The 23217-nt window shown below is 54.2% G+C and overlaps 2 protein-coding genes across 3 annotated transcripts; one reads left to right on the plus strand and one right to left on the minus strand.

The window, feature by feature from the left end:
- Positions 1-15651, minus strand: RETREG2 (reticulophagy regulator family member 2). 2 transcript variants are annotated; one of them, XR_011048792.1, is made up of 10 exons: positions 15382-15651; positions 12945-13051; positions 6492-6522; positions 5607-5742; positions 4191-4275; positions 3272-3409; positions 2845-2939; positions 1761-1896; positions 231-1033; positions 1-126 (listed from the first exon to the last, which is right to left on the minus strand). XR_011048792.1 is itself a non-coding variant. In XM_068408198.1 (9 exons), the coding sequence occupies exons 1-9, from the start codon at positions 15600-15602 to the stop codon at positions 291-293; spliced, it is 1692 nt and encodes a 563-aa protein (XP_068264299.1). In that variant the 5' UTR covers positions 15603-15650; the 3' UTR covers positions 1-290. The 2 variants fall into 2 exon arrangements, 1 of the variants encoding a protein (XP_068264299.1); XM_068408198.1 differs by having other exon boundaries at positions 1-1033; positions 15382-15650.
- A 177-nt stretch (positions 15652-15828) lies between these two features.
- CNPPD1 (cyclin Pas1/PHO80 domain containing 1) lies at positions 15829-22545 on the plus strand. The gene is given in 8 exon segments (XM_068407598.1): positions 15829-16095; positions 16350-16452; positions 19032-19113; positions 19672-19792; positions 19886-20014; positions 20183-20244; positions 20482-20599; positions 21101-22545. Coding segments are annotated over 8 exon segments (1317 nt in total). The 5' UTR covers positions 15829-16026; the 3' UTR covers positions 21734-22545.
- The last annotated feature ends 672 nt before the right edge of the window (positions 22546-23217 follow it).

Raw genomic sequence — 23217 nt, forward strand, 5'->3', positions numbered from 1 at the left:
CTGCACCATTACTAGGAAGCGTTTGCTGGGGTTGGTGTTTCGATTGTGGCGTAAGGCTTCCAGGAGCCGGCTCCTCCCCAGCTGCAGGGCAGGGGCGTCTCCCGCTCAGCCAGCGCAGGCCGGGCTCTAGAAGGATGGAAAGGATTCGTTATTCCAGACACAGCACATGAACACTGACGCATTTCCATCCCAGTCAACACAAACATCTAAAAACCCCACTGCACGTTCACCGTGTGAGTTCTTCCTTTTTTCCAGTGATGATGGAGAAAAAGGGGGTGCGTGAAGAAGACCTAAGACATAGATGCTGCTGTCATCACTGCCTCCTCCTCCTCAACTCCCTGCTTTGGCAGCTCAGCAAGCGTGGGAGAGGGGGGAGCCGGAGCGGCCGGAGCGGCAGCAGACTCTTGTGCCTCCTGCTCCTCCCCGAGCGCCAGCTCTACATCCATTTGCTCCAGCTCCCCCTGATCCAGTAGCTCAAAGTCATCTGCCTCCTCCTCATCCTCTGGTGAAGCTGCTGTCTCTGTCTCCACCACTTCGCTCTCTGACAGCTGTGCTTGGAAGCTCAGTTTCTCTTCCGGCTCGGTGGGGAGGAACTCGGAGAGGGAAGGCCCCTCGCTGGCCTCTGAGGACTGCAGCAGGGCAGAGAGGGTGTTCTGCACCGCCGTGGTAATGGCAGTGGTGACGATCTCCTCGCTCAGCGTGTCAATGCAGATGCCCAGGCCCGGGGCAGGGACAGTCTTTGGCTCTGCGTTGCCTCCTGCCGCTTGCCCGCTCCCATTGAAGTGCGTATTTACAAAATGGAGAGGAGACGCTAGGCGAAGGATGGAGAGGTCAGAGTCCGCGGCCTCCTTCTCTGCTGAGTCCAGCTCACGGGCAGCGTGGGCAAGCTCAGGACCCAGAGGCACACCAAACGCGTCTTCATCGCTCTGTGGTCCCAGGTCTCTGGAATGATATTCTTCCACGGAGGGAAACTCTGCCAGGTCCTTGGAAAACGACTCCTCTGGCTCGCTGTGCAGGCTCTGCTGATCCAGGTCTGAAAGGCACCAGCATTAAGGCACAGGTCCCCTCACCTCCACCCAGGGCACTGCTACCTCCCCCCAGCTGACACACCAGGGCTTGCTTTTGGACATCCTCCCAGCTCTGCAAGCACAGCAGGAAGAGGTCTGCAGTTACTCCCTTCTCCCAGTGGCACAACTCAACGTGGAGTGTCCCTTTTCTCATCCTGTCCTACGTGCTCAGTGCTCAGAGAGGACTTCCTTCTCCAGCTCATGCTCTCTGCATCTACAGCCCTCCACTAAAACCCACAGGGTCACGGAAATTGTGCTTACAGCGCGTCACTTGCGCGTCAAGTGACCACATCCCAGTGGTTACCTTCACGTTCCTCACCACTAACCGGTCTTTCTCTGAGCTGGTAAGTCTGACAGGGTGGGGCGTCCAGCCTGTTTGACCCAGCATCATATATGGGGCGTGTGACTATACCATACAATTATTTCTGAGGGACTTTGTGGATGGCCTTGCTCCCTTCCTGGAGTCACAAGAGAACATGGTCTTGTGGAGCAGTAATCAGAGGCAGACGTCCACTCAGGACCAGCTCACGACCGGCCATGAAGCCAGAGCATGCTGCGCTGCTATTACTGCTTCCTCCTTTTAATGCTCTTCTCCCTGCAAATAGCTAGGTTCTCTCCCTGTGCTTGGAGGGACAGTTTTTCTGGGACAAAACACTCAGGGTCAGGAAGGCAGCAAAGTGTCCCATCACATACCTTCAGAAACGTCCGTCAGCTGTGGGGTGGTAGCCCTTGAGACGGAAAAGCCTCCACTCTCCAGGATGGAAGCCTCCTCATCAGAGAGCTCAGAATCTGTGATTGACAGTGCCAGGGCAGTCTTTTTCACATCCACCTGCATGGGATGAAGGCAGAGTGACAAATTCCTGGGCGTCTGACTACCAGTGCTGCCTACGGGCACCTCCGCACAAACCAGAGCTTCCAGGCACAAGTCCTTTGCTGGAGAGACTGCACGGGGACAGTATGAAAGCAGGAGGGGGCCAGCAAAGCGCTCATTGCACTGCAGGGAAGGACAGTCCCAGCTCACTGGCTTTCCTGCAATAATTCACTGCCTGAAGCTCTGCCTGCCCTCAGTTGAAGAACCCGTTAAGAGACAGCACAAGACAGGATCAGCCGGTAGGAGTCTCAGAAGGCTTTGATCCTCTTTCTTCTCCTGGGATCACCAAGGAGCAAAACACCCCTTCCCTTTTGCATTCATGCTGGGCCCAGTGAAGCCTCCTACAAGTAGCAGCGGTTCAAGAATCTGCATTCCTTTGGAAGCTGCAGCTTCCCATCTCACAGCCCAGCTACATGCCCAGAGCTCCTGTAAAGGAAGACACTTGGTCTGCTTCTGTGGTGCACATATAGAAAGGTCGCATCCAGTCTGACTGAGAGCAGAGACCTGTGTAAGAGACACCAGTGCTGCTCATCTCCCTTTTCCAGTGGTGAGGAGCCTCTCCACATTACACCAGGAGAGCTGATTTCTTTAGGAGACACTCACAGCCTCTGAGCATGAAGCATAACCATCAAAGCAATTCCACAGGTCAGCGGGAGGCTGGAGCACGGCTCACCTTGTCCTGCTACTGCAACTCCAGCCCTGTGGCACTGAATTTTCAATACCCAGATTGGAGACAACAGCCTTCATCAGACTAATACCCTTCTCCCCTTGGGATTCTGCAAAGAAGTGACTCGTTGCTCTGCTGTTCATTACCAATTCAGCTGTCCTCAGACCAACCCTTGGCTCTCAAGCTGCTACAAGCCAGAGAGGAGGGACAGGTTCCTGCACAGGTCTTTGTGCTCTTACCACTGGGGAGAAGCCCGACAGCTCTGCCTCACTCTCACTCTCCGTCTCTGCTGTTGGCTCATCACCTGCTGCAGGCTCACTCTTCCCTTGTCGCTCTACACGAAAGAGAAGAAAGGCTTTACACGAGACTGAAGGAATTTTATGCCTTTATACATCACTTTCCCACTACTTCTACTACCCTGTGAAACTGCAGAGGTTTCCCAGACGCCCAAGGTTCCCAGAGACAACTGTAATCCATTGCTCTCATTTGCTATTCCCAGGATCGCTTGCCCAGTTGCTCTCCCCATAACCCTCAAGTTTCAGCCTGTCTTCCCCTGCTACGCTGCAGCCTTTCACCACACAGTGTTGGCAGACCTGCTCTCCCATTGTCCCTTTGCTAGGGCAAAGTACGGCACCCGAAAAAGTCAGAGTGAAGTTGGGTCCTTACTCTTCTTCTCATGCTTGTGGTGCAGCGTCTCTGCCTTCATACTGTAGTCCAGTTTCATCAGGACAGGCTCCAAACGCGTGTACATCCTCTGGATCAGCTCGTGGTAGACTACCAGAGGCCAGAGCAGAATGCTGAGCACTGTGAACACAGGACACAGGGAGTGTGAGACACAGACCAAGCACAACCCAGCCCTTTACGAGGCGCCAGCGTGAAACTCTGCATCAAGGGAAGCGCAGTTGAATGGCATTTGCTTTCCCATCTGACTCTGCCTAAAATCCTCACCCGTGGCTACTCTTACTCATTCCAAAGCTGCTTGATTAACCAGGTTTTCCTAACAGATTTCTGTTAGGATATGGATTTATGTTACGATGAAGCATAAGCCCTCCTCTTCAGCCTCTGCACCCCAGCCCCAACATGCAATAGAAGCCCTGAAATGAGGTTATTAAAACTAAAAATCACCAAAACTTTCATATGGGTAGCAGCATAGAGCTCATATTAGATGTGCTAGCAGCAGACCACCTGAACAGTCTTCAGAGTTAGCAGGGACTCACGATGCAGTGAAAAAGGTCTTATTTACTATACATGCAGCTTCTTCAACAATGGTCTCGATATGGATTTGCCCACTCTAGGAACTGAGAGACTGCAGCTTTCTGCTTCTCTGGCACCTCACCAGCACAGCCCCAGGCGCGGGTAGAAGAGGAAAGCAATGTTTTACCGACGGCTCCCTCTCCTGACTTCGCAGTTGTACTGCATGCACACACTTAAAGCAAGAGACTTCCCGGCGCACATTGCCTGTATTGATTAATAATCTAGCACAGATCCCCTCAAGAAAATCACAAATATGCTTCTACCAGCGTATCAATAGCACAGTTCTGTCATGTTTCAGCTTAAGTCAGACAAGGGAGCTGCTTATACTCACAAATGATGTAGGAGATCATTATGCCTGGAACATAGTGTCCAACTACAGCCAGAATCAGGCAGCCTGAACAGACACTCATGCAGAACTGAAGGAAGAGAGGGGAACAAACAGAAGTGACAAGAGGCAGAGATACATCTATGCAACCAGTGCAGGAAACCCAATTAGAGCAAAATGAGGGATGCTCCTACCAAAGTCAGTACACCAGCTTTGCACTGAGTACATTCAGATGCTGACAATCACCTGTAAGCTGTAAGCATTAGAGGTTCAAGCACAGGAAGCCCAAGGTAACCCAACACCCCAATAAAATGAATAAAAACTTTATTGGACAGTTCTTTATGAAGTAAATGATGTTCCCTGAGGCTAGGATGGGATATTGCAAACGGCCATTTCAGAGTACATCTCTCCTGCAGAGCTCAGCACTTTAAGAGAGGCCCGTACTGTCAGAGACAGGAGCCTGTTAGAGAGTCACCAGATGCTGTGCCACTGCTACGCCATAAACCAGCTGGCAGAAGCATTAGCAGAATCCACGCTCCCACCAGACCAGGACCTTCCTCCTCTGGAAAAACTGGAAGTATAATGGTGCAGCCCTGATGGCTTGTCCTGCGTTCTCCTGGGGAGGGGGAGAAATGAGAACAGACACCCTTGCAAGCCAGGGCACGGGTTCAAATACCAACTACATTCAGCAATGAAGAGTTTCGTTCATAATGGAAAGGGTCTACAAAAGCTAGGGCCCTCTAAGGGCTCTGCTCCCAATGAATTCACGCTTTATGAGCATCTTGGTCCTGGTCTCCTACTCTCTGTAGTTGGGGCAGTGTTTTAACAGAGGAGGAGTAAACAGCAGTGACAGAAACCCACTCCTTTTGGCACACTGGACCCCAGGAGGCCTGATAGAATCCCAGTAGCTGGTATGTCCTATTTTTTGTGATGCTAAGGCAACTCCTGTCTACAAATCCTTTCCAAACAACACACGTCACAGCCATCAGAACACGGTTAATGACAAGCTTCCATGCACTCAGAAACACTGCTGCATTTGGACTTGGCTAGCTACAACCTTGGCTAGCGAAATAGGTAGGACCAGCTTAAGACTGGAGCCTGTGAAAGGGGCAGAGACTGTAGGCTCCCCTTTTTTCTACCCACTCCCAATCTAAGAGCTTCCTTTGCACGCTAAGAAATAAAACTAAGTCTAGCTAGTCATTCACAGAAGGGGTTAAGTTCAGCTCCAGCCTACAAATACTGGAAGCAAATTGCTCATTATTTAAGCTTCCCCTGGCACAAAGTCTGAAAGGAATGAACAGCAAATGTAAAACAGGGATAGCAAATGTAAAAATATTGATTTGACATCATTATTCTATCTCCTGGGCCACTAGTAATGGAAAGCAAAGCCCCTGCACAGAAGAGTAGGTATCTCCAGCTTACCTTGGCAGGATTTTGCCTCTTGTACTGTAGCAGTTCCTGCAGGTACAGCCTGAAGGTGACCCAGCTCTCTGCCAGACAGTGGCACAGCTCAGGGACACTGAGCAGGTGAGGTTGTGCCCCTGAAGTTACCCCCTCACTAGAGACAGACAAGAGCAAGAAGACAATCTTTGAACACAGTCTTTTTTGTTGGAGGGGGAACAGCTGCACTGGGAAGTGGAGATCCCTACCAAAGGCTTGACAATACTGACTGCATCTTCAACTGAACTATGGAAGACGCTTGATTTGAAGATACTTTTTTCCTTTAATCAGGAAGAGGGCCACGAGACACCCGAGCCATGCAGCAGTAGCAGCAGACACCATGCCACAGCATCCCCATGCACAGCCCCAAGATGCAAAGCAGTTTACTCAAAGCCACACAGACAAGAAGCACTGGAGGTGGAACTAGTTACGTGGCTTCCTCTGGCACCAAGTCCGAGATAGCCAGAGTGTTGTGCTCAGACCTATAACCACGGCCAAGCATGGGACGCAAGCTATGCCACCACAGACAGCCCATACGGCCTGCAAAAGTCAGTCTTGGGGACTTCCTTCTCTCTGGAGTATTTGTAAAATAGTCCAGGATAGATCAGGGAAGAAACTCGAGAGTTGCTAACATCAGAAGCACTTGAGCTTTATTGCTACTGAAAGAACATTAGCTTTCCCCAGAGTCTCAAACTGTGGCTCCTGAGCTGCTAAGCAGATCCCAGCGCAGGAGAAACTGCTATCAAAGTTTCACAGCAGGAGCCGTACAGTCTATCGACAACAGCAAAAAGGGCAGGTGAGATCACCACACTAAATTAAGGCTTGCCCACTCTCCCCTCTCACCAAGGAACACATCAGTGAGCTTACCTGTCCCCTCCCGGCTCCTCTGATAACTGTGCTGTAGAGAGAACACAGCAAATTAGTCAGCCAAGTGAAAAATACAACCCGACATTTTTACCACTTGAGCAGAGCAGAGAGCTGGAGCTGTGTCATCTTTAGCTAGGGATGCACCCTGGGGACCTTCTTCGTGCTGTCATGCAAGCAGGAATCACTGGCTTAGAGTCTGAGCTGTGCAGGCCTCAGTGAAGCATGCCTGGAGACTCGGAGCAGCCAGAGCACTGGTCTCAGGGTGCCCCAGCACACCTTGCAACCTGTGTTGACACACATGTGGCATGACACTCGTATCTGAGGTGCACCCCACCGCTAGCATGTGGGTTCTCCTCTGCAGGGATGTCACAGCTTGCCCCGGCGTCCCACACATCTGGGTAGTGCCATCCCCAGGGCAGCTGCCTACCCCTTGTCATTCACAGATGGCTGCCAGCACGGTCCCTGAGCTGGGCAAAGCTTCAGCTCCCATCTTGGAGCTCAACACACAGCAACACCAGGTCTGAGCTGTATATCCCACCAACTGGCCCAGACCACGGTCCCTGGCAGGACGCTGTGTACAAACACCAGAGATCTCCCTGCTGTCTCTATCCTTTCCCAAGGAATTAAGTAACAAATAGCAGTCTTGTGTGTAATTATCTAATTTTAGGGCTTTTTTATGTCCCCTGACAGCCCTTTGTGCCAGGCACAGGTATAACTACAGTCTTAAGGTCTGGCAGTCTGGATAAGAGCAAGGGAAAGCTTCTCCCATTCCTCTCTGCATCCAACCCAGTGATGATCAAACAGGGACTTACTCCATCCAGTACTGAAGGAAGGAGCAGTGTTTCAATGGCAGAGGTCACATACGATCATGCTCTGCATTTAGAGACATAGAGGAAAAAAAAAACCCAAATATTTCTATGACAACTGGCACTCATGAGCCTGGCTGCCCATGGATTTGGGTGTGCTGGCTAGCCAACTAGTGTCTGGGCATGTACAGGGCTCAACCAAAGCTCTTGCAGCATCATAGTCTTTGTAAGTTTCCTGTGTTTAACATGCCCTTATCATGCCATAAAGGCCCCTTGAGGTCTACCCTCCTCTACCTGTCAGCTTAATGTCCTAAACCTGGTAGGGACAGTGTCGTGGTTTAACCCCAGCCGGCAACTAAGCCTCACACAGCCGCCTGCTCACTCCCCTTCGGTGGGATGGGGGAGAGAATCAGAAGGGTGAAAGTGAGAAAACTCATGGGTTGGGACAAAAACAGTTTAACAGGTAAAGCAAAAGCCACGTGCACAAGCAAGGCAAAACAAGGAATTCATTCACCACTTCCCATGGGCAGGCAAGTGTTCAGTCATCCCCAGGAAAGCAGGGCTCCATCACGTGTAACGGTTACTTGGGAAGACAAAATGCCATAACTCCAAACGTCCCCCCCTTCCTTCTCCTTCCCCCAGCTTTATATGCTGAGCGTGATATCATACGGTGTGGCATGTCCCTTTGGTCAGCTGTCCCCGCTATGTCCCCTCCCAACTTCTTGTGCACCCCCAGCCTACTCGCTGGTGGGGTGGTGTGAGGAGCAGGAAAGGCCTTGGCTCTGTAAGCACTGCTCAGCAATAATGAAAACACCTCTGCGTTATCAACACTGTTTCCAGCACAGATCCAAAACGTAGCCCCATACAAGCTAATATGGAAAAAATTAACTCTATCCCAGTCAAAACCAGCACAGACAGATACATCTTTGATGCCAAGAGGTTCTAAAAATCAGTGGGATCCTACCCCTCACACTGCATGTCACCATGTGAACAGGACTAAAATAAAGGCAGGGAGTTTATGTTCAAAGTCCAAGCTACTTCTTGGAAACAGGCTTAAAAATGCAACATGACCAAAAAAGGGTTTGAATCCTCCCTGGAGTCATCAGCCAGATGCAAAGCTCAGAGGGAAACGCACAGAAGAGGTGAATATCTGTCACTGTCAGCACCCAGTGAGACTTCAGACTCCAGTTCAAGATGCAGAAGAGAGCAACAGCTTGTAGCAGCCTTGCCACCGTTCTCCCAAGACACGGGACATTGGGCCAAGTATGTCAGACCCCTCCTGCCGCTGCAGGCACCGCCGCAGCCGGCTCGCACGGTGCAGCGGAGCGGGAGCCCACCCGCCCAGGGGAGGAGGCGATTCCCAGTAATCAGGCCTGACAAGAGGAGTCAGCTGCCTCACACTGGGCTGCCCATCCGCTCCTCCGCCCACGGCTGCTGGGCACGGCGGCTGGGGCAGCTGGCAAGCACCGCTCACAACCACAACGGGAGCTGGGGTGCAAAGTGAGTACTATGGACCCAGCTCCACCCCCACGGGGCGGTTGCTTCTCTCGCACGACCGCCGTTGGTGTATTTTGTTATTGTGCTCAGGAATCTAAAGCTGCTTAATCGCAGTAGGCAGAAATCCAGCTGTATCTCAAAGCCTCATCTGTTACCTGCACTAAATCACCAAATAAATGACATCTGGATGGCTGGCTGTACTGGTTGTACCAGCTACCAAACCAGGCCCTGGGATGCTCGCCGTACTCTGCTAGACAGACGTGCCAGTAAGCGGCATGGCACAGGAATCCCACTCCTCTCCGACTGGCTGCAGCAACCCAAGCCCTCCAAAATATGCCAGCAGAGGGAGTGAAACAATTCTCCTCAGCTGCTTCTGAAGGTTTCAGAGACACTTTGGGGAGGTGCAGAACATTTCAGCAGGCTGCAGAGTGTTCACGTGATGTCAACTATACTGGCAAAACATAAGCTGTCTTTAAAATCAACAGTATCTTGCTTCCTGGAGTAGTCTGCCTGCTGCCCATCCCAAAGCTCTGGAGTCTTACACCAGTTGGAGGAACAGCCCAACCACAAAAACCCTAGAGCATTTCTGACAGGACATGTTCACTTAGGTAAGGCTTAACTCCATAATACTGTCTAGCACCAGCATAACTAAACCAGCAAGCAGGACACCCACAGCTGGCCTCAGATCATCAATAACTGGCTGAAATCCTGCTGTCGGCATTTCACACTGGATTGTGGGTTAAGACAAACCACTTGACATACACCAGACTCTTCTGGGAGACCAGTCAGCCGTGCAAGAGTCTAGGTTATATGTTGGTACTGACAAATTATTGCTGATGGATTCCTTGGCTCTTACAGGTTTTCAACACTTCCCCAAGAGGCATTCTTCATCTGTGTGTAAACTTCACCTAGAAAGCGGGGGCCCTTTTTAAGGAGTACCAGCATTCAGCTGGAGTGCAGCCTTTGTTAGAGCTGTTCCATACCACACTCTCCTACACTGACCAAAACACAGCTGCCAAACAAAGGTACAGAAAACATCCTGACTTGAATCCCATTTCAGGAGAAAGTGGATTCTAAGTGTTCTTCCTAAGTCCTTAAACAATACTTAAGTGGAACCCCATGTAGAGGTGGTTACATATGGAGAAAATACTCTGCGTGGAAGCTGAAAATATGCAGTCCGTTCTGACAGGACCTAAAAAGGTTGTGCATCTTGCTGCTGTTAGTGTCCCTGATCACAGTGCGTGAGTAACTGCAAAATACACGCTGAGGTTTTAACATTCCTTCAGAAGTGATATTATAGTCACCTGAGACATACAGAACTGCCACAAGCTGAGGTTTGTGTATATACGTGCCAGCTCTTGAAGGTGTGGTATTGACCTACTTCCAAAAGCTCCAGGAAAGGCTTACAGGAAGCACTGAGGAGGAAAGCCACAAAGCTGCAGCTCTGCTTCAACGGGAAGCGAGACCCACACAAGAATCCCTAAGTATTCAGCAGCACCAATTCAACAGGAGGCCCCTCAGGAACGCAGAGCACCACTCCTTCCCTGCAGAGGCTGAGGAAACACGGTCCAGTGGACCATGTCAAAATCAGAGCTGTGACCTAACCAGGCACATCAGAAAGGTGTCCCTGTTCTTTGCTGTCAGCAGCAGCAAAGCAGGAAGGAGTGAAATATGGGGAAGAACACCACCGAGGAGCGGCTCAGCAGGATGTGCGCTGACTTCTTGCAGAGCTGATGACACAGGATTAGCCTAAACCCTGGTGTGTTGTTTTTTGGGTTTTTTTCTTTTTATTCCTCGCTGCTCTGCATCATATAAATTGATCTCAGTATGGATTTCCTCTTTCTTCTGTGATAACACAACTTTTACAGGCCTGGTACTTGCTGAGTGATTCTACCCCCACCTGCGTCAATGACACCATTCTGTATTGGACACCAGGCTTTTGCATTTCTGGACACGTTTCAAGTGAGATGTTTTGGGTTGGCTTTAAACTATTCCCTTAAAAAACCAATGCGAATAAGCAGGAAATTAAATTGGCCAGTCCAGTTTGGCTGCCTAGTTACCTGAACCACACAAAGCAAACAGTTTCAGGACTACAGCTGAAACAGATCTAATCTTATCAGGACTTCTGTGAAAGCACCCTTTAAGTCAGTACCCTTCTAGGTCAAATAAAGGGCACCTTACAAACACACACATAGAGGGGCTTTCATTCAGAAACCCTCCCTAGAGTAGGTGGGCAAGGATGGAGGGCCCCAAGCTGCCTTTGAACAGCAGCAGTAGATGCAGCAGGCAGGTCTGGGTCCAGTCGTTTAATAAATTCCAATGAAGGAGGCACTCAGAGCAGACAGCAGCTAATCCACGCCTATCATTGTTATGAGGCTACTCCTCTTGTTGCTTTTGTGTCTGTGGCAAAGAACCTTCAAGAAATGGGAAAGATAAGCCAAGTGATCAGACTCACCGATTAGCTGGAGACCAGATGCTGTTCAGTACAGGTACAATACACTAACTGTTCCCGCTGTCAGACCTCATCATCCACTCTGCTACCTGCCCCAAGGAGAAGTGGCTCTCATCTGCTCTGCCTCTTTTAGGGCATGAGCCCATGCTGCACTTAACTAAAACCAATACGCTTCAACCCCCCCCACCCCCGTTTCCTTCCCTCAGCTCAGCTGGCCATATATGCTCAGATCTGGAATGCTCTTTTTGCCACGACATTTGCAGGAGAGAAAGGACATAGCAGAAACACTGCATCAACCCTGTCACCAGCTTCCCTGACAAGCTAGCTGGGCCCCCTTAGTCACTCTCAAAACGAACTATTCCCAGCACTGGGATCAATTTTCCCCATGCCCAGGGTATTAGGATGCCCAGGAGGTATATCTTAATATGCTAACACAAATAGGCAACAGGCAGTACCAGTACCAAAGCCTGGAGTTACAGTAGGAACAGGGCTTACATGATGTATTGGGTTTGCACGGCAAGGTTTTGGTAGTGGGGGGCTACAGGGGTGGCTTCTGTGAAAAGCTGCTAGAAGCTTCCCCCATGTCCGACAGAGCCAATGCCAGCCAGCTCCAAGTCAGACCCAGCTCCAAGTCAGACCCACTGCTGGCCAAGGCCAAGCCCATCAGCAACGGTGGTAGCACCTCTGTGATAACCTATTTAAGAAGGGGAAAAAAACCTGCTGTGCAACTGTAGCAGAAGAGAGGAGTGAGAATAAGCGAGAGCAACAACTGTGCAGTCAGTGAAGGACGGGGTGGAGATGCTCCAGGCACCGGAGCAGAGATTCCCCTGCAGCCTGGGATGAAGACCATAGTGAGGCAGGCTGTGCCCCTGCAGCCCATGGAGGTCCACAGTGGAGCAGACATCCACCTGCAGCCCATGGAGGACCCCACGCCAGAGCAGGTGGATGCCCAAAGGAGGCTGTGACCCTGTGGGAAGCCCACACTGGAGCAGGCTCCTGGCAGGACCTGTGGACCCATGGAGAGAGGAGCCCACACTGGAGCAGGTTTGCTGGCAGGACTTGTGACCCCGTGGGGGACCCACGCTGGAGCAGTTTGTGAAGAACTGCAGCCCGTGGGAAGGACTCACATTGGAGAAGTTCATGGAGGACTGTCTCCCATTGGAGGCACCCTACACTGGAGCTGGGGAAGAGTGTTAAGTGTCCTACCCCTGAGGAGGAAGGAGCAGCAGGGACAACGTGTGATGAACTGACCGCAACCCCCATTCCCCATCCCCCTGCGCTGCTGGTGGGGAGGAGTTGGAGAAACTGGGAGTAAAGTTAAACCTGGGAAGAAGGGAGGGGTGGGGGGAAGGTGTTTTAAGATTTAGTTTTTACTTTCTTGTTATCCTACTCTGATTTTGATCGCTAATAAATTAAACTAATTTCCCCAAGTCGAATCTGCTTTGCCTGTGATGGTAATTGCAGAGGGATGTCCCTGTCCTTATCTCAACCCATGAGCCTTTCGTTATATTTCCTCTCCCCTGTGCAGCTGAGGAGGGGGAGGGATAGAGCAGCTTTGGTGGGCACATGGCATCCAGCCAGGGTCAACCCACCACACATGACCTATGAGAGAGCCAGGAAAGGACCGGCTGCGGCCATAGACCAGCAGATGGTAACACCAGAACTGCGTCACTAGCTACAGTGCTACTCATCACATACCTGAGAAGTCAAACAGGAACCTGGGCTTCCACCTCTCCAGCAAGAGGATGCCAAGAAGGGACATGCTGAGGAGAAAGAGGGGTCTCAGGGAAGTGGAGGAAAACAACCTAGAAATCAAACGAGAAATTGTCAGGCAGTAAAAAGGCAGCAAGTTACTGCTCTTGATGAGCAAACAGATACGGCTCAGTGTACGGCAAAGCAGAAACATCCAACTGCTGCTGGCCACTGCAGCAAGCATTCTACTCCGCAGACACCCACCCCCACCACAGCACGTTCGTTCTCAAATGGCGCCTTTGCCCACCACCAGTCAGCTGACTACCTGCCATCTCCCAGTGCTCTCCTCCCCTGCTCCTGAGCTCTTCCTTCCGTTGTAAAACAAGGCTAATGCTCCCTTGTACGAGCACAAGTCCCTCCGAATCCTCAAGGTGGAGGCTCTAGATAACACCAGTAGAGATTGCTGTAGCAGAAGACTGCTTGAGAATCATACTGTTTGCTGAAAACTTATGTCCTATTTGTCATCACAAGATCCAGTGTTACCCGCAGGTAGCACCAAAACACATCCCACACCTGCTTCTAGATGCCCGCTCTTTTATCACAAACCTCTCCCCTTTAATCAGAGCCCAGCACTTAAACGGTTTAGTTGCTCACTTGACTATCGTAAAACCTTTCACATTCTCATCAACACGTCAGCTTGAGCCAAACGCCAGCTCACACAATACCACTCACACAAAGACGCGCAATCCCACCACCAGACAGTTTATCTCCCCGTTCCATACAGACTGAACAGCAAAAGTCCCAGGGTGGTGCTTGTGCCAGCAGCGGCTGTCTGCATTCCTCCTTTCCCCCAAGCCAGAGCATCAGCACTTCCCTCCAGCTCAGAGGATCTGTTTTTACATCACTCCAGAAACAAATGCTGGGGAAATGCATTCACCCTCTCTCCTTTAATAAAAACTCCTTTCCAGAAGGAAGAGCCACTCCGCTATTTTACCTTGCTCCTCTTCAGCAAGTATTTGCCAACAACTAATCTCAAATGCACCAAACAATGATCAGGGTCGGAGAGCATCTCGCCGTGCAGCGCAGGGAAGGGCTGTGCTCCCCACCAAGCCACAGGCAGGGGCAGAAGACTTGGAAGTGAGGTGTCTCACTGGGCTGCACAGAACAAAAGCTGCATGCTTTCCATGGGCTTACAGGACCTATAATGACCTAAACAACCACCTTTTTATCCATTCTCATGGGACAACAATTCTGTAGCTTAATAAGTCAGCTCTGGAAGAATTTCCTCGTGTTCCACCTCATTTACGGATTGCAGCTGAAGGATGCTGGCTGAATCCTCCATGGGACCATAAATAATTCCTCCCCCTCCATGATATTTAAATCTCTCTCCATCGTCCCATATTCTGGGCGCTCTTTGTTCTTCTCGACCTTTTTACGCACAGTCCGTCAGCCACCATTGTCTACCACCCCTGCCATCTCACGGCACGCCTCTCCCCCTCCCACTAACTTCAAAGCTCTGCTTTCAGGCCTTTGCAGCTGGTAGAGTAGTCCAAAACCATTTAAGTACCCAGCTACCACATACACCCCTGATAATCATATGGATGAGGGAGCAGAACTTAAGTGGCCTCTTCAGAGTGACTTCAAAGGCTGTTTGCTCACATACTTTCCCCTTCTCTGACTTCAGAGTCTGTCCCTTCCTATTTCATCTGCAACCAACGTTTAACTATTTCCCTGGCCAGTTTTGACCTCTTCTGCTGGGAAAGCCGCTGGCTGAGAGCATCTTTTGCTAGTAAAACTGACTCACTGTTTATACAAACAAACAGGATGTTTTTCATTCCTATCCACAGCTGGGCTCTGCCACTCATGCTGCCGGCTCCTCATGCTGCTGCCCTGCCCGAGAGGCAGAGGAGAAGGGAAGGCAGCGCAGTGGGGAGTGTCCTCGGCCTTTGCACCAAAACTCAGCACCCTCCAGAAACAGATCAAGGAGCGGAAGGGCTTAAATAAAACGCCCCAGCGCAGCCTGCTGCCGCGGGAGGCCACGGGCCTTACTGACCGCGATTACGGGGTGAAGTGAACCGATAAAGCGCGACTACAAAAATTATCCAGAAACGTGCCCGGGCGAGCCTCCAGTTGGGCCCAGCTGCATTTGTTATCGCGGGGCAAATCCTGCCGAGCTCTTGGCGCTTTCTCCCCTCAGGGAGGGGCCTGTTTATGGCTCGTCTGAGGAAAACAGCGCGGTTACCCCTGGCGAAGCGCATCCCGCGGCGTGACGGGGCGCAAGCTGCCCACAGCTTCGGTGCAGAAATACAGCCCGGAGGCACCTCGGCCGGGATCGCCATCCACCCCCAAGGCTCACAAGCGGCCTCACACCCGCCACGGGCCGGGGGAGCAGCACCCCGACAGCCGCCCGCCCCCCCCGCGGCCTACCCCCGCCCCAGCTCACCAGAGGGCCCCGCCGAGCGCGGCGGCGGTGACCAGGCTGTGCAGCGGTCTCTCCCACACCAGCAGCCGCTGCGCCGCCGCCAACGCCGCCTCCCAGCCCCGCAGCCGCTGCCGCAGTGCCGCCGCCAGCCGCTCCGCCGCCGCCGCTGCCGCCTCCTCTTCCTCCTCCTCGGCCGCCGCTGCCGCCGCCGCTGCCGCCTCCTCGGCGCGGCCGCTCGCCATCGCTGCGGGAGGGGCCGCTGTCACCGCCGGCGCGGGGGGGGCGGCGAGCGCTGCACCGGCCCGGTCGGGCGGCACCGCCTGACGGGGACCGGCGGCCGCTGGCACCGCGCGCATGCGCAGCCCGCCCCGCGGCGGGGAGGGACAGGCCGCGCATGCGCCCTCGGGGGCGGGAGCGGCGGAGCGCTCTGCGCAGGCGCGGCTCAGACCACGCCCCCTGCGCCGGAAGAGGAAGCGGGCGGCGGGGCTCGGCCGCTGCTCCGGTCACCGCACCCGGCCTCCGCGCGGCCCAGCCTCCCGGAGGGGACCGGCCCTACGCCCTCGGAGCGGGCCCGGCACCCGTCGGCCGCCGGAGGGGACCCGGCCTCGGAGCCGGCCCGGCATCCGCGGAGGGGACCCAGCAGCCCCTGCCGCCGGGGCGGGCGGGATGGAGCTGGACGGGCTGCTGCTGGACGAGGAGGGCACATTCTCCCTCAGCGGCTTCCAGGAGTTCACGGTGAGTGCCGCCCCCGGGGTACCGCTGGTGGTGCCTGGTGTCCCCGGCACAACCCGTCCCCAGCCCCTCACCTCCGCAGGCCCCCGGGGTGTTTCCTCGTTAAACCCTGGCCCCGAAGAGACCTGTGTGACCGCACACCCGGGCCCCTGGCTGGGCTGTTGGGGGCCCTGCCGGGCCCATCGTGCCCACAAGCTGGAGAGCCCAGTATGGGCGGTGCTCAGGGCTTTTCTGACATTCCCCCTGTCTACCTGCAGTTCCTGCCAGGCACCAGCAGCTGAGGCGAGAGGGTGCGGAAGCGGCTCTATTATGGCTGGGACAAGGACTGCAGCCTGGATAATCTCTCCAGCCCTGTGGCAGGTGGGTTGCTGAGTGTCCCCAGATAGGAATGCTGAGTCAAGGGGGTTGGAAGTAGCCCAGGGGCTGAAACTAACAAGTCACCTGCTCCCTCCACAGTGCCAAATCCCACCCCTGCCCAGCCTTCCTCACTGTGCGCAGCACAGTGGGCAGCTTGCCAGAGCCTCATGGCTCCTGTTCTCTGTTTTGTTGCCCTGTCTGGCCCACTGCTGCATTTTTGGCACCTCACTGGTGTGCAGATTCCTTTAGGTTGCTTGTGAGTTCTTTGGCAGTGAAGGCTGTGTCCCTGTCCCTGATGAGAGGTGTCTTCGACAACTGCTTGTGCTCTGCAAGGTACTGGAGACTTCATTTAGCTTCTAGTTGCGAGCACCAAGGGGATGAGTTCCTGCTGTGTGTTTGTCTGGATCACATATCTTTTTTTCTTTTTTTTTTCAGTTGATTCAGCAGTGTTTGGGGGAGCAGAAGGATGCAGCTGGGTTGAGGCTGAGGAGCTGGTGCAGGTGACGGCGGAGAGAAGCAGTCAAGGGCAGGCAGTGGTTTGCTGTAGGGCCTTCGCAGTGGGGTCGCGTTAGCAGTTCCGTTAGCTGCACGCTTACGCAGCTTGCAGGGCGCATCAAGCAGCGGGGGAGCACACTTGCATTCAGAACTCTCGTGATAGTTTTGGGGAAACAGTCTGAAGTTGCCAGGAGGCTCTGTGTGATGTACCTCAGTGAGGAGGGGGATGCTGGGCACATGGTGACGGAGCAGGGCCAGGCAGGGTAGCCAGCTGCCTGGGCGCTACTGGGAGTCACAAATTCTGATACAGGCGGTGCAAGGGAGGCATGTGGCTCATGTTTGGGGCTGGTGTCACACCTGGGTGCGAGATGGGACTGTTCCACAGGACACTACCAGTGTTGAAGGTTCAAAGGGCGCATTTGTAGTTGAGGGCTATTAACTATAAAGAATGCCTTGCACCCAGGAAATGCCTCAGCTCCAGCAGCTGGGGGCAGGAGTGACATGCAGAGAATATCACTGTGAGTTTATATGCTCTTACAGCCTTCCTTTGCCAGCTGCTGTCAAAAATGGGACCTAGGGCTATGGCATCTGTCTTGGTCCAGCTGTGCCATTGCTACACAGCAAGTTTATGGCACTGCTCTTCAGATGAGATAGAGGCAATTGTGGGGAGAGTCCAGAGTACCAGGAGGAGCTGGAAAAGGTCTTTGGCATTGGGGGGCAGTTGCAGGAGGCAGTGTGGGGCTGGCTGAAAAGCAAATTTGTTCCTTCTGGAAAGGAAGAACCATAACCACCCTCACCATGTCATGGCTGTGATATGGGGACAGGGATCAGCTGCTCTCTCTGTCCTCTAGGGCAGGACACATTGTCATGGGTTGGATTTGTGGGCTGAAGGATTAAGTTTGGTGTTGGGACAAGGCCTGGGGGGATGTCATGTACTTTCTATCCCTCAGAGCCCTGCTGCTGTCTCTGCGTTGGCCGGTGTGTGTGTCCCTGCTCAGCACAAGGGTGGCCAAGCAGGGCAGAGAGATCAGCAGCAGTGTGAGAAGCTGGGAGCTGCTGGTGGGGTGGCTGGAGCTGTGTCTGCCTGGCTATGGTGTGGCTTGAATGACCTGGGAAGCTCCCTTAGAGCAGTGTGTTTCTGAGGTTGGTGGCTGCTGTCAGGCAAGTAATTCCTGTGGGGCTGCAGCCATTCTCTTTCTTGCTGGAGAGACATGGAAAGGGGGGATGTGGAGAGAAGAGGCTGTGTGGTGGTGCTTCCTCTGGGAGCTGGAAATGCGAGGCTGCTGGGATGAGCTCTACTCTTGACTCTGTCAGCCAAGGGCTCAGCAGCAAAATGGAGCTGGAGTTGCCTGTCAAACACTTCTTGCCAAGCACCAGCCTGTAGTGCTGTTTGGGATGCTCCCAGCTGGTTCTGTCGCATTGAGAAGCGAGACGGGAGCTGCTGAAGCCGTTTGCCAGTCTCTGGCCTTTGCAGTGCTTGAATGCTGAGGCACGTATGCGGGTGAGGGAGAAACAGGCTGAGATGAGGAGCTGCAGTTATACCATGTTGCTGCTTCCATGCCCTGTTAGTGCCTTCAGGTTCCTGTTCACATGCATATGTTGTCCATCATCATCTCGGGGGCTCTAGGGCTGTGGTGGGGAGGAAGCTGCGTCAGTGTTGACCAGCTCTGGAGGAGGAGGATGGTGGTTGGAGGGGAACAAAGAACTGGGAAGACCTGGTGTTGACATCAGGTCCTAGAAAGCCTCCAGAAGGGCTGCCTGAGGTCTTGCAGGGTGAGGGGAGGGCATTAGCCTCTCTGTGCAGCTGACTGCTAGTAACTCTCTGTGACGCAGACATGCTAATCTGGATCTGGCGCTGCCGCTGGGCTTTGGACACTCGCATCCTCTTCCTGCTTTGGTCTGGCTCTCCTGACGATTTGTTTGTTCCTCCCTTACTTCTGATAAGGCCTGTCCTGCCTTCAAAGTTTAAATTAAACTTGAGGGGCTGAGCAAGCACCAAGACTCAATGGGCTTGTGGGGAAGAAGGGAAGGGTGGGGGTGGACTGTGCCATATGGAGCTAACCCCTTTTGCTGCTTTTCTGTCCTAGATATTGCTGTGGAGTTGCTGCAGAAAGTGGCTCCCAGCCCTATCCGCAGACTCCAGAAGAAATATGTGTCTCATGTATCTCGGTAAGAAGCAAAACGTGTCCCTTCATGTCCCGTGTCAGAACTGGGAGCTCTGGTCTCACCTATGACTCACTGCTGTCCCCTGGGCCAGCACTGGCTTTGTGCTTAGGCCTGATTAGTGTCAAAGAGGAGCTGGGGGCGGGTGGCAAGGCCAGCAGGCACAGTGGCTTCCTGACGCAGCCAGGCCCGCTTCAGGTTGGTCCTGCTCTCTGGGGTACAGGGGTGCTCTTGTTACTGGGAGTCTGAACCTGGCTCTGCTCTTGGCAGCCAAGCCCTGGCAGCGTGCCTGGCTGCAGGCAGGGCTGCCTAGTTTGGAGCTGACTGTGCCTGGGAACAGGAGTCAGGGCTTTCTGCTCCCCATCCTGCATCCTCTGCACTTTCTCTTGCTGCAGCTCAGGACAGCCAGCTCAGAGCTGGCAAGGCTGGGACGTATCTAGCTGTCTGTTTACTAAACCTCCCCACTGCCTACATAGGGAGGGAGCAGCCAAGTTGTGCTGTAGTGACTGGGATGTTTGTAGCACACAAATAACATTTGGGTTGGCTCTTGCCTTTGTCCCACAGGGAAGCTTGCATCTCGCCCTGCTCCATGATGTTGGCACTGGTTTACATTGAGAGGCTCCGGCACCGGAATCCTGAATACCTCCAGCAGATCTCATCTTCAGACCTCTTCCTGATCTCCATGGTGAGCAGTGTGGGCTGGGGGAGTCACTGGGTTGGAGGGAGGCCTGGAGGAGTGCAGGGGGGACTGAGGTCCTGTCCTTTTTGCTGCTTTTAGATGGTTGCTAGTAAGTACCTGTATGATGAGGGTGAGGAGGAGGAGGTGTTCAACGACGAGTGGGGAGCCGCAGGGAAGGTGGACGTCCAGACCATGAACACACTGGAGATGAACTTCCTGAGCGCCATTGTAAGTGGGGCTGTCACTGCGGCCAGCTGTTTCTCAGAGCGGGGGAAAGGATGTGTTAAGGGGAGTTTGGATTTCTGCTTTTCCCCAATGTACTCCCATGAAGGGATGGAGAAGGATGTGTCTGGGTGCTGGGTGGCCTGCCCTGACCTTTCACTGCTGTCCCCACAGGACTGGAGTCTCTACACAGACCCCCGGGAGCTGTTTGAAGTGCTGAGCTGGCTGGAAGGACGGTAGGTGTGTGGGGTGGGGGTGAGCCTTTCACCCACGCTGCAGCCCTGGCTCTGCCCCTGTTCAGAGCTTGCCCTGCTGCAGTGAAATAAGAGGTTGGGGTACCCGTGAGCCTTTGCTAGGCTCTGCAGCTCCCTTCTATAGTCCTTGAGCAGGGTGTTCTCTGAGCCCACCTCGGCTGAAGCTTCTTCAGTGGAGAAGGCCCATGCCACATTGACCGTTCCCTTTTTTCCCTGCAGTGTGGCAGAAAAGCAGGGCATGTGGCGTGGCTGGTTTACCTACACGGATCTGTGTGTCCTCTTGGAGCAGTCCGTGTGGCAGCACGTGCTGGGCCAGTTCTACCAGCAAGTGGTGAAGGTAAAGGCATGGGGCAGCAGCTACTTGCAAGAATGTGGGGCCCAGCAGGCTGTGGGTTTGGAGCAGGACCCTCTTTTCTACTGGGAGCAGCAGCTTGGTTTATTCCCTCTTGAAAAGGGAAGCTGTCAGAAGATGCTGAGTTGCAGCTGTGCTGCTTGAGACACTGCAGCCTGGTGCTGGGTTAGTCTGTGCCCTGTGCTGGACCGCAGCCCCGCAAGTCATGGTGGTTGCATGAAGGGAACTGGGTGCTGGCTGGGGATTTAAACTGGGGCTGTTAGGTTTTAGCTGGGGCACTTTGGTTTGTGGTATTTAGGCCCTGCTTCGAACGGGCTGCGTGCCACGCGCTGTTAGCAGCGTGGCTGCCTGCACCCCGGCATCCGGTCCTGTTGCTGGTCGTGCCATTTGCTGTCATGGCTGCTGGGTCGATGCGTGGTCCTGCTGGGTCACAGCTGGCTGGGGGGGCTGCTGGGGGTTCTGGGCTAACCATTAGCTTCTCTGCAGCTGGCCTGCCTCCTGGGCGTGGTGTACCTGACTGGTTTTGCCGCCGTGTTCGCCTCTGTCACTGTGGTGCACCGGTCTGTGTGCATGAGGAGCATCAGCCCTGCAGCCCCCCGGCCCGCACTGTTCCTCGAGGAGGGCAGCTGCCAGGTGGATGCCCAGCCAGCCCCAGCCCCTGACCAGCCCCAGCCTGAGCTGCCTGACATCTCTCCAGCCAGCAGCACCCGTTGCCTGGGGGAGAACGAGACAACCAAGGAGCCGCGTCGCGGGGGTGTCACAGCAACTGCACTCTACCTGTGGGGCAGCGTGATGACGGCTCTGTCCTACCCAAAGGCGCCTGATATAGCCCAAAACAGGAGTCCCCCGCAAGGCCCCTTCCGGAGACTACCCACCACCTGTGAGAGATCTAACCGTACCACTCCTGCCGCAGCCCCTGGCCAGCTTGGCCCCTTCGGACTCGCTGTGCTCCCAGCTCCTCTGTCACTCCATTGCCATGCCTGCTCAGCCGGTGCGGGGCCCACGTGGGATGCAGCCCCCAACCGCAAGGACTGGCTGGACCCCCTGGGGCTGAGGCAGTGCTCCTTGCACACTGCCATGGCTCTCAGCAGAATCAAGAGCTTCATTTTTCCCAGCTAGGAGCATGAGGCAGCAGGCCCTTTCCCCTTCCCTCCTAGTGTGGCACAACTCCCTTTCTTGCACTTCTGGGACCCCTGATCCCTGGGGCTGCGCGGGGCTGGAGGCCCCCGCGTTACTTCCAAACCAGCATTTGTGTCCCCCCCACCCAGGGCAGGGATGTCCTTCACTTTAGGGGCTGCTGGGACAGGTTGGGGCAGAGTTGGCTTGCTGTTGGGGTGCTGGGGTGGGAACCTATTAGGTGGAGGGTAGAAATGGGGTGCCCTTGGGCTGGGGTGCTAGGGTAAGGGGGATGTTGTACCTCTTCCTACAGTGAGTGGGTGGCCCTTGGTGGTGCTGGTGTGTGGGATGTAGGATGCTGGGGCTGTGTGTGCAGGGTGGAGGGGCTGGGGCAGTGGCCCCAGTGAGGGGGCAGGGTGCTCTGGGAGCAGATGAAGTGCCTGGGCAAGGGGAGAGGGGAGCAAGCAGCCCAAGCTGGCTGGCCACAGCAGCAATTCACCTTGGGGGCTGCCAGGCCGCTTCTCAGGAGGCCCAAGGGTCACACTAAGAGGGGGCTCTGATGTGGCTGTACTCCAGGGAAAGGTGCCCCACTGGGCTTGAAGGTGGTAAGGTGTGGTTAAGGCTGAGCTTCCTTATCCTGCTTGTGTTGGGTGCTTTGAAACTGGGGTGCTCTCTGACCCCATCCCAAACCCCAGCTGTCTGGCTGCGAGCAGAGTGCCTGACTGCTCCTCGGGGCGGGGAGAAGGTACCTTGTCTTGCTGACCCAGCTCTTTGTGCCCCTTCTTTTTACTGTGGATTTTACACCTGTTTTTTTCACTCTTTTTGTAGATGCAAATCTCTTCCAATAAAAGTAGTTCTTGCTGTGCACCTGCCTTGTCCTGCTGAGCTGCTCCATGCTGGCAGCATGCCTGGCCCAGTGCGGAGCCCCGTCGGTGCAGCTGTGCTTGCTCTCTAAGCCAGGGTGCAAGGCAGATCCTAGATGCTGGCAAGTGAGCCCAGGAGCAGTGAGACCTGTCCTGCAGGGCTCAAGAGGGACCAAGCTCTCTGGTGACAGGGGACAGGAGAGACGTCTGTTCTGGTGTCTGGGGAAGGCAGGGGCAGCGGGAGAGGGGAGGTTCCTCATCCTTGGGAATGTGGGGAATGCATGGTCTCTGCTGCTCTTTGCTCTCCAAAGTCTGTCCAGTTAATGAGTGAGTCCTGAGCGGCGAGGGCTCGGCAGGGTCGCCGTTGTGGTCGCTGGCACAGCCGCCTCTGCCCTGTGACAAAAACACAAGCATCCCCTGTGCTCCCTTAGGAGCCTTCCCAGCCACGTGGGCAGCTCTTGTCCCTGGCATCCTTGTCCAGAGCGGGATTCAGTGCCCTCCTCTTAGGAGCATGGGGGGTGTGGTAGAACCCCACCAGAGACCCTCCTGGGGTGGGCACAGTGCCCACAGAGGGGAATGGCCGGACCTGCGCTGGGGCTGTGCAGCTTTTAACGGGCTCTTCGG

The sequence above is a fragment of the Nyctibius grandis genome, chromosome 9 (assembly GCF_013368605.1).
Source record: "Nyctibius grandis isolate bNycGra1 chromosome 9, bNycGra1.pri, whole genome shotgun sequence".
NCBI classification, from domain to species: Eukaryota; Metazoa; Chordata; class Aves; order Nyctibiiformes; family Nyctibiidae; genus Nyctibius; species Nyctibius grandis.